The sequence below is a fragment of the Papilio polytes genome, unplaced genomic scaffold, assembly GCF_000836215.1.
Source record: "Papilio polytes unplaced genomic scaffold, Ppol_1.0 DF822067.1, whole genome shotgun sequence".
Lineage (NCBI taxonomy): Eukaryota > Metazoa > Arthropoda > Insecta > Lepidoptera > Papilionidae > Papilio > Papilio polytes.
Window position 1 is genome coordinate 2114978 of NW_013527137.1, and position 9250 is coordinate 2124227.

Below are 9250 nucleotides of genomic sequence, written 5' to 3' on the forward strand. Positions count from 1 at the left end.
ATGTGTGTTTGGATTACTACATAGAAATCAATGAATGTCATGTAATTATGTTGATAAGCCTAATTTAAATAAATAAATAAATAAATAAATGACATGACAAATCTTGGCAATCTTGCTTTCTTGATGTTGGCAGCAACTTGGTCTCTTTCCCACATTAGGGTTTTTATCCAAAATATTTACACCCTAAGTTTTTATTGCTGACATCTTAGACAACAAAGAAGTGTGTGTTTACGCTTTATTATAATAGTATAGATGTACTAGTAACACATACTCGTTTATATCATTCAACATATACTATTCTTAACTACAATAAGGAAATATTAAAACTAAAATTTGTATGCACAAAAGATTTTAAAGTTTTAGCATTTATCTTACTGATGTTACTATGAGAAAGTTTAGTTGAATGGATGGATGGAAAAACGTAATTTATACTTGATTCTTTTAATAACAACTATTTATTGATTACAAGTTTGTACTTTCAGACTATCCTCTACATCTATGATAAATTTAATTGAGATTCATTCAGCAACTTAGACCACAAACTATAACTAACATCCCTCTAAACTCTAGCATTTATAATATATTAGTTTCCGCCCGCGACTCCATCCGCGCGGAATAAAAAAAAACAAAAGCCGGTAGCCTTTGTGTCTTTCCAGACTATCCTCTACATCTATACCAAATTTCATCAAGGTCCCTTCAGCCATTTAACCTACAAACTTTAACAAACATCCATCCATCCATCTAAACTTTATAGTATTACTAAGAAGTAAAATTACGATATTTATTGTTAGGTAGGTTAGCGTGTTGTGAACTTAACGAGACTTACATATGACTCTTGAGGCGTGCTACGATGGGGAAGTCCTTGCCGCAGGTGGGGCAGGTGTGCGGGGCCGCGCGCTTGTGTATGTGGCGCATGTGCTGGCCGATGCTGAGCACCAGCTGGCCGCACACGTCGCACGCGCGCCGCATGCACTGCGCCTCGCGACGGTGACATGCCAATTGCTCCTATATACAGTGTTGACAATTAATATTTATACCCAGATATGATCATGAAAAATACCACTTTGGGTTGCTACGCCAACGCAGTAAGTATATGAAAAAACGTGTTTGTATGGAAAAAGATCCTCACTGGGCCATAGCACTAGTAAAGAAAAAACTTTTCAACATTGGCCAAATGTCGCTTTCAACATTTCAAATCAATAAACTATGTGAAAATTGTTTATCTTTTTGTTCTATAAAATCGTAAATTTATTTCCAGTACAAGTCATTGTTAGCAACAAAATTTTTTATTCAAAAGCTATTTGATAATTAATTTTTGATGACATTACATGATGCAAGTGTCTTGTCCAGCTGTATACAATAAATTGAAATAATTTTAATTTACTATATTGAATTCAATTTATGTCTGCTGTTATGTAGTCAAATATACATAATCTACTACTATTGTAATATACCAATCAAATATTTTCATTCTGGTTCATAATGAGTATCTTTGTGACAGTCTGGTTTTTTGTCTTTGGTAATTCTTGTAGTTAAAGTTTTTTTCCACTGAAAATTAAAAAGCTACATTTCTTACTTTAGTTTCAAACACCATATCACAAGGGGAGCACTTAATCTCTTTCACTTTAGAATGTATTTTCTTCTGTTGCACTCTTTCTTTTCTTTTTCTCTCTCTCTCCCTTTTCTGTTCCATCTTTACCCTCTTCAGTTTCATTTGATGTAAAATTAGTTGAAAATCATGTTTAGAATATGGATATGAATGGAATAATGGATCTCCTGTAATAATAAAAATAAAATATTAGATATTTAATAGTAAAAATATTATACATTATAATAAAAAGGTACAGGAAGACCAAAAAATGTATAGATAGATTGTGTGAAAGAGGATATGCTTAAGAGAGAGTGTATTCAGATAAGATGGCTGATAGAGATGTATGGAAGAGCAGCAAATGCTGTACCAACACTCCTTAAGAACAAGGGCAAACTGATGATGACAATATAATGCGGTAAGAACCTCAAAGAGTATCTTTATAAAATTAATTGAGCATGTAATATAAATTAATTGGTTTTTTAATGTTTATTTTTTACCTAATGGATTTAGAATTTTTCTAAATCTTTTATCAGTTGTTTCACATGTATTCTTGAATGCCATAGTTACTTTTAATGTTTCAAGACATTCATTACATATGTACTTTGGTAAGGAATCATCAGGACTGATCTGTAAAAGGCAAAGAAATTATTGTATTATGAAATGGAATTTACATCAAAAAAATAATTTGCTATTAGGAGATACCCTGACAAGATTATATTAAACCTGTCTCTATTCACTTTAAAAATATTGTCTAATAGAAATAAATAACTTAATTATACCCACTGAAACATTAGTTATACTGCAGAGAGCTCCCATTATATCATAACCATCTAGTTTATTGCTCAACGGAATTGATCCTCTCTGTGCACAAACCCTACATATTGTATCCTTTGCTAGTTGTACTGTCGCTTTTCTGAAATCCAATAAGTATCATTTTAATGAATTTTTATGTTTGTTTTAAAACTCGTGAAGCATTTCGAGTATATCCTTCTGTTCAAATATACCGAGCAATGCTAGTAATGTAAATAATATGTAATATTATAATAAACTTCATACCCATCGATAGAAAGCTTTTGCCAAGGATCGTTACTGCCGCAATCCTCATCGTCGTTATAGTCACAAATTGAATATTTCACCTTATTTAACTTCGATAACATTGATTTAGTTAAGTAAACTGACATTGTTTTGTATTAATTTTACAAATTGTTAAAACTGACACCTATTAGTAATTAAGAAACCCGGTAAAGGTGGGTTTAGATTTTATTTTTTTACATTAATATTCATAATTAATATTAGGTCTTAAACGATTAAATAGCTTAATAAATACATTCATTTTCGTTATTGAAAATTGAAATCACTGAAATGTTTACCATATCAGAATCAACTCGTTTTCCTTTTGTCTATGACAACATAGATGAGAAATAACAAATAAGGAAAAGAAAAATACTATGGCAACCACGGAACCACTTTGAAATCGGCCCTTTTGTACTTTTTTATAGTTGTGGTAGCCTTTGTTGATTTTAGTCATTAAATCGTTTTAGATTGATAGCTAACTAATCTATAAAACCTAGGTGTTATATTCCCCGTAACGATGAACTATAACCAGAGTTGTCTTCGTGATTAAAGATTCTTTAAGAAGCATAGCCTTTGAATTTGGAAGCAATTTGTCATTGTCAATTAATTGTCAATGTCAAATAAAACTTTTCGTAAGATTGAAAATATTTGAAAAAAATACAAAAATATTAATGTTTTTTGTATTACAGAAGATAAAAATTTGACTGTAATATATAACTAGACGCACTACAAATTGTAACCGTTACATCAAATGACGTCTCTACTAATTTTAAAGTCAATACTATTAGCAAGTTATATGAATAGAAGTAGAAAGAAAAAAACAGTAAAAAAAAAGAAAATGTAAGTTCCTTGATCATTTAGCTAATTTTATTTGTTTCCTAAACAATGTTGTAGAGTAAAAAAATCAAATCCATGGTAAAGGATTATTTCTCAGGTTCATTTTTAATGTTTACTTATTCTTTTACCCACAGTGTCAAGTCAGAAAGTAAATTTAAAAGATGTAGAATATGCAATCAGCAGAAAGGACATATTCCTTTATTTAATAATGAAGCTCATCCACATATTGCTGAAGAAATTAAACACTTCTCTGGTGTAACAGTAAGTATAAGAGCTTTTTAGAGTCTCCCATTAACTGATTTGTAATACTAAATAACTTTAGGCAATTTTCAAACAATGTTAAACACACACTAATTATATTGTATGATCACAACTACCTATTTGTATGTTTTTAATGATTCAATATTGTTTAATAAATAAATAATCTATTTTTAGTAACTATAGATAGATTACAACCTATTTTTAGATAAACCGCAATGATAATTTACCAAAGTACATGTGCCAAGGATGTATGGATCTGCTAAATGGATGTATAAAATTCCGTGATATGTGTCAAAACAGTAATAAGTTACAATTAGAACATTCAATTAAGGAAGGTAAGCAGGCGATATTAAATTATTGCCACTAAAAATATCTTTGTTAGTATCATCATTTATCTAGCCTTATTAAATTTGAATTAAACCCAAGTTCTATAGATCATAAAGTTTTGGTTTAATTTTTATAGCCTGGCACCCATATGTTGAACTAAATTGCAATAAATGAAATACTTAAAATTACTTCTAAAAAATGATTTTTAGTATTAAACAAACTTAATTTTCTATCCGTTATTTATCACTACTAAGTATTGTTATATAACTAAACAAAATTTATGTCATATAAATATATCTGTTACAGAATGTCCTTGTTATAAAATTGAAACTAATAATTTATTGGATTGTGAAAATTCATATGACATGCCATCACCTCCAATGTACATAGACAATTCAGATATTTGGGACTGTTCAACATGTAGTAAAAAGTTTCATGATATGGTAAGTCATTTCCTTTTTAATTACAAATTCTAATTATATTTAAAACATTTCTAATTTACTGGTTTTAAAATATTTTTCACAGACTTCATACAATAACCATTTAAATAAATGTACAAGCCAAGTGACTGATGATCCAAGAGAAAATGGTATAATTAAAAAGAAGAGTTTTTTATGTGATATTTGTGGTAAAACAGCTAAATCCAAAGGAAGTCTTAATGTACATAGGTAGGTAATATTAAAAAACAAATAACAGCTGTTTTACGAAGGTAAAAAATATAAAATTATTTTTCCAGGGTTATCCATGAAGATGTGTTTCCGTATAAATGTGACACATGTTCATATCGGGGTCGGACGTTAGACTTGTTGAAGGTACACAAAAGGTCTCATTTAGCAGATAAACCATTCAAATGTACTCTGTGTCCCAAAACAGCGACCACTACAAGTAATTTAGCTAAACACATGCGCCATGTTCACAGTACCTGTAGGCCTTATAAGGTATGTGATCAAACTGATATAATTTGTAATATTTATTTTGCGTAAGGATGTTTTTTTAATGTATATTGCTTTTGTCTGTATGTAAATTCCATCAATATCTAACGGTCTATCAGCACAAAAAACCTACAAGAGACATAAAAAGTCAAATTCTAAAAAAGCAGTGAAAACCTTGTTTGAATCTCACTCGCCAATACTTTTTTTCTGTTATAAATCTTAATTTTCTTTGATGAAATATTACATTTGTAGTCAGGCTTTTTTTAATTAAGGTACTTCATTATAGCTAAACACTGATTAACCCATACACGCGAAATACGCGCTAGCCATAGAGTTGCGGAAACCGTAACACCCATAGTGCTATTACTAACTATAGATATAATGGATCTTTATCTCCACATGTATTATTTCGTTACTGAGCTCTAGTACTCATATTTCACATAACTCGGATGGAAGTAAAAATTGCCCGAATAGGAAAAAACCATTGTTTCGAATAATTGTTTTATGACAACCCTGTTATCAACAACAGCTTTTTACACTTAGAACTTTTAAGAAAAACTTTCAAAGAAGCAATACCAAGCTAGTAAAGCCTTTTATATGTTCCATGTTACATGTTTTAATTTTGTCGATATCCAAGTAAATTGTTAACTGTGCAATTGTTTTTCAGTGCAGTTATTGTGACAAAGCCTTCTCTTACCAACATGACATGAAGAGGCACCTCAGAGACATACATTTAAGACAGGGCAGGGTCGAATGTGATGTATGTTTCAAGAAATTTAACACAAAGTAAGTTTTCGTAATTACACCATACACCTATTGTAACTAACATTGGGCAATAATTGTTTTAGTATGTTTCTGTACATTAGAAAGTGGTGTAATGAATGAGGCAATTGGAGCACCCTCAGGCCTGGATTTTTATATACTTGGCTAGACAATTTTCTTTGCACATATTATATATTTCTCTCTCTCTCTCTTCTCTCCCTGTCTCATATTTTCACACCTTGTGTAAGCTATGTTTAGGGTAGTAATAAAAAACCGGACTAAAAGTGTTCTAAAGTACCTACATTCATAATTCTTACTAATTTTCATTACAGAAAAATTTTGCAAGGACACAGATGGAAAATACATAAAATAAAAGGAGGTAAACAGGGACGATTACCTGCATATTTACAATGCAACAAGAATAAAGAATATGGTAACACTATTATGACACAAATGAAATAAATAATTAGTACATGGCTACAGTAAACAATTTAAGTGTTAATGCACTTGCAGAATATTATCACATTAATTTATAGATTAAGCACAAAATGACTGATAAATATAAAACTAATTGTGTAAATAAATAGTTTTATTTATGTAAATACATTGTAAGGAACATCAATTTTATTGCAATGCAATTGTTGGCTTATCTCACAGTTCACGGCAGGACAATAGCATCCTATTAAAAATAATAGACCATCATTAAGTTTTTCTGCAATGTATTTCTACAATTATTTGTAATCAAAGTCTTAAAGAGCTAACAAGTCTGCATAAAATGAAGTTTTTCATATTAATACTGTTGACAAAAACCTGTTTATGCTTTGATGTGCCCGCAACAAGTTGCAAATCTGACTTGACCATAGACAATGACAAGTATAATGTTTCGAAAACTTACCACACCGATGGTGGGTATCCGACTGACGCCCATTTTGATGACAAAGGAAACATATTTTACATCGAAACCGGCAACAATTTCAATGGATATTACTTTAACGCAAGAATAATACCATTGAACTCGACCACGCCTCAAAATATTCCTGGTAAGATACCTTTATTATAGACTAACTTTCTTAAAAAAAAAACTTAGTAAGTGGTCTATGTATTCTTCCAAACTATGTTCTACATCTGTGACTTTTGTCGAGATCCGTTGAGTCGTTTCGAAAATACCTTCTAAAACATCCATCCATCCAACTAAGCTTTTACCCACAAGCCTCGTTCAGTTTTTTTTTATAAGAAAATCACTGATTTTCGACTTCGAAGAACGCATTTGTTCCATAGTCGATCAAGTGCGTAATCTTTTGTTGAGGGACCCACTACCTATAGACTTATCTTACCTGCCCATAAATTTGAAAAATGGTATTTCCAAATCATCAATTCTGGAGTCGACTCTATTTCTCATTGCTATCCATTTTTCTTCTAGAAATGGTTCAAGTAATAATTCAACTTAACTAAGAATTCACACTAAGCTAGGTTAGGTCAAATTACGATATGTTTAAATAAGATGCATACATTGTTTTATTATGAAATACCCAATAAAAAGTTACAAACATTGTTTTTATAAAAGTCTAACAATGCTTGATTGTTATTACATTCCGTCAACGTAATGCGGCCACACTCGTGGAATTTTCATACAATTTTTCTATCGCAAAGTTTTTGAGCAATTAAAAAGTAATATCGCATGTTTTTTTTTATTAGGTCTTCCCGACGGCGTTAGCTACTCCATCGCAATCGACAAAAATAATAAAAAAGTGTATTTCAGTACAGACGATGGCATATTTTCTTATGATTACGAAACACAAAAGGCTATATTGATGTCAAAGCCAACAGCAAAATTTAACATGATCTCTATTGATAAAGATGGGAATAAATATGTCACGAAAAATGTTGATGGAATTGAAGAAGTATATCTCTTGGTGGGTGAAAGTAAAATTCGCTTTAAAACGCTCGAAGCACTGGACGAAATGGCTATAGACAATAAAAACAATTTTTATTTCATCAGAGATGAGAAACTTTTTGTATTAAAGTCCACATTATCATTGCCTATTGTTCTTGGCAATGTAACATATGATGGAATGGCCCAGATATCATTTTATAAGGAAAGAGTCTTTGTAGCCAGCAGTAATTTAAGATATTTTCATGAAAATGATACAAGGTTTATGAAAATAATTAATAACATACCAGAGAAGGTGTCTGCAATTGCTTTTGATAAGGATGGTAATTTCGTACTTGGTCTTCTTGGAAAATTATTGCATTATAAGAAGCATCAATGCTATTTAAGAAATTATTAAAAAATGTCTTGCTAAAATTGCAACAATATATAAATCAAATAAATAAAATCATTTTTATTCCTTAATATTTTATTAATAAAAATAAATTACCTAATTTAAAGGTACAGCATTACCAGCAGCGCTTTAGATGGCATTAATGTGATAACAGGCAAAACAATCACAACTTCAATAGTACTAATCAGTGCATACTCTTATGCAATCTACAAGAAAACATTTTACTTAAGATAACAATTATTTTATTGCTGCAGTGATTTATGACACACGGAAACAAGAGTTAAAATTCAGTGCCCACTTATACATAGCCAGTATTTATATATTTAACAAATACTGCAATACACTATTCCATAATTTAATACTGTAATATGTTTAATATGTTGATCATATACCAGTGGTTATTACAATAATGGAGTGCATCAGATCCTTAACATTTAACAATTCACGACAAATAAACAAATTGTATTATCTAAATTTTGTTTCATTTACTACTATAACAGAATTCATCTTGCTTTTAACAATACATTTGAATTGTAAAAATGTCGTATAAGCTAATGTTATATTTAATAATAATATTAGTCACAAATCCTTATACAATTCCACACTTCTAGACTAAAGATAATGCCAAGAGTAAGTTATATTCTCAATGGGGCAAAATACTTTGAGATATGATTGGAAATGTCATTGGCTGAGTCTGGGAATTTGAAAGAGCCATTGGTTGACTAGTGCTGGATATTGTTATTTGTTGAGAAGATGTTTGGTGCACTAATTGTTGCCCAGTAGGAACTAATTGTTGTTGAGCAGATTGTTGAGCGGCCATTTGTTGAGCCGACTGTTGAGCCACAGCTAACTGTTGTGCTGATTGTTGAGCTGCTGCAGCTAGATGTTGAGCAGATTGTTGAGCCGCCGCCAGGTGCTGAGCAGACTGTTGAGCGGCTAAATGCTGGGCAGATTGCTGTGCAGCTAGCTGGGCTGACTGCTGTGCAGCTAAATGTTGGGCAGATTGTTGCACAGCTAAATGTTGAGCAGACTGTTGAGCTGCCAAATGTTGAACAGATTGCTGTGCTGCATACTGTGATGCTTGATGTTGTGGTCCTAGTTGCGATTGTAATGCTGATTGCTGGACAAGCTGTTGCACAGCATTTTGTGGACCATTGCCTATTAGTTGTTGTGTTGGTGGGGCT

The 9250-nt window shown here is 31.3% G+C and overlaps 4 protein-coding genes across 5 annotated transcripts in view; 2 read left to right on the forward strand and 2 right to left on the reverse strand.

The window, feature by feature from the left end:
- Nucleotides 1-2960, reverse strand: part of LOC106106829 (zinc finger Y-chromosomal protein 1-like) — a 6403-nt gene extending 3443 nt beyond the window's left edge. The window contains exons 1-5 of the mRNA XM_013287487.1: nt 2648-2960; nt 2375-2504; nt 2089-2218; nt 1577-1776; nt 827-1005 (exon numbers count right to left, since the gene is read on the reverse strand). Of these exons, the coding sequence (XP_013142941.1) occupies nt 827-1005; nt 1577-1776; nt 2089-2218; nt 2375-2504; nt 2648-2772 (764 nt within the window). The 5' untranslated portion in view covers nt 2773-2960. The remainder of the gene's footprint in view (nt 1-826; nt 1006-1576; nt 1777-2088; nt 2219-2374; nt 2505-2647) is intronic.
- Nucleotides 2961-3297: 337 nt separating this feature from the next.
- Nucleotides 3298-6267, forward strand: LOC106107238 (zinc finger protein 493-like). 2 transcript variants are annotated; one of them, XM_013288009.1, is made up of 8 exons: nt 3298-3505; nt 3637-3763; nt 3969-4098; nt 4397-4533; nt 4616-4758; nt 4827-5028; nt 5690-5808; nt 6117-6267. In XM_013288009.1, the coding sequence occupies exons 1-8, from the start codon at nt 3417-3419 to the stop codon at nt 6244-6246; spliced, it is 1077 nt and encodes a 358-aa protein (XP_013143463.1). In that variant the 5' UTR covers nt 3298-3416; the 3' UTR covers nt 6247-6267. The 2 variants fall into 2 exon arrangements, with proteins under 2 accessions (XP_013143463.1, XP_013143464.1); XM_013288010.1 differs by lacking the exon at nt 5690-5808 and having other exon boundaries at nt 6117-6246.
- Nucleotides 6268-6539: 272 nt separating this feature from the next.
- Nucleotides 6540-8094, forward strand: LOC106107240 (ommochrome-binding protein-like). The gene is made up of 2 exons (XM_013288011.1): nt 6540-6824; nt 7480-8094. Exons 1-2 carry the CDS (start codon nt 6560-6562, stop codon nt 8070-8072), a joined length of 858 nt encoding a protein of 285 aa, XP_013143465.1. The 5' UTR covers nt 6540-6559; the 3' UTR covers nt 8073-8094.
- A 29-nt stretch (nt 8095-8123) lies between these two features.
- The window catches only part of LOC106107237, a 2619-nt gene continuing 1492 nt past the window's right edge, over nt 8124-9250 (reverse strand). The window contains exon 1 of the mRNA XM_013288008.1: nt 8124-9250. This exon is cut by the window's right edge and continues 1492 nt beyond it. Coding sequence (XP_013143462.1) covers nt 8710-9250 — 541 coding nt within the window. The 3' untranslated portion in view covers nt 8124-8709.

What these genes read in the sequence shown, in the direction of transcription:
- LOC106107238 (XM_013288009.1), top strand. Translation starts at nt 3,417, where the DNA reads ATGACGTCTCTACTAATTTTAAAGTCAATACTATTAGCAAGTTATATG. An exon ending in GTAAAAAGTTTCATGATATG is followed by an intron (nt 4,534 to 4,615) that starts GTAAGTCATTTC and finishes TATTTTTCACAG; the next exon opens with ACTTCATACAATAACCATTT. An exon ending in GTACCTGTAGGCCTTATAAG is followed by an intron (nt 5,029 to 5,689) that starts GTATGTGATCAA and finishes ATTGTTTTTCAG; the next exon opens with TGCAGTTATTGTGACAAAGC.
- LOC106107240 (XM_013288011.1), top strand. Translation starts at nt 6,560, where the DNA reads ATGAAGTTTTTCATATTAATACTGTTGACAAAAACCTGTTTATGCTTT. An exon ending in CACGCCTCAAAATATTCCTG is followed by an intron (nt 6,825 to 7,479) that starts GTAAGATACCTT and finishes TTTTTTTATTAG; the next exon opens with GTCTTCCCGACGGCGTTAGC.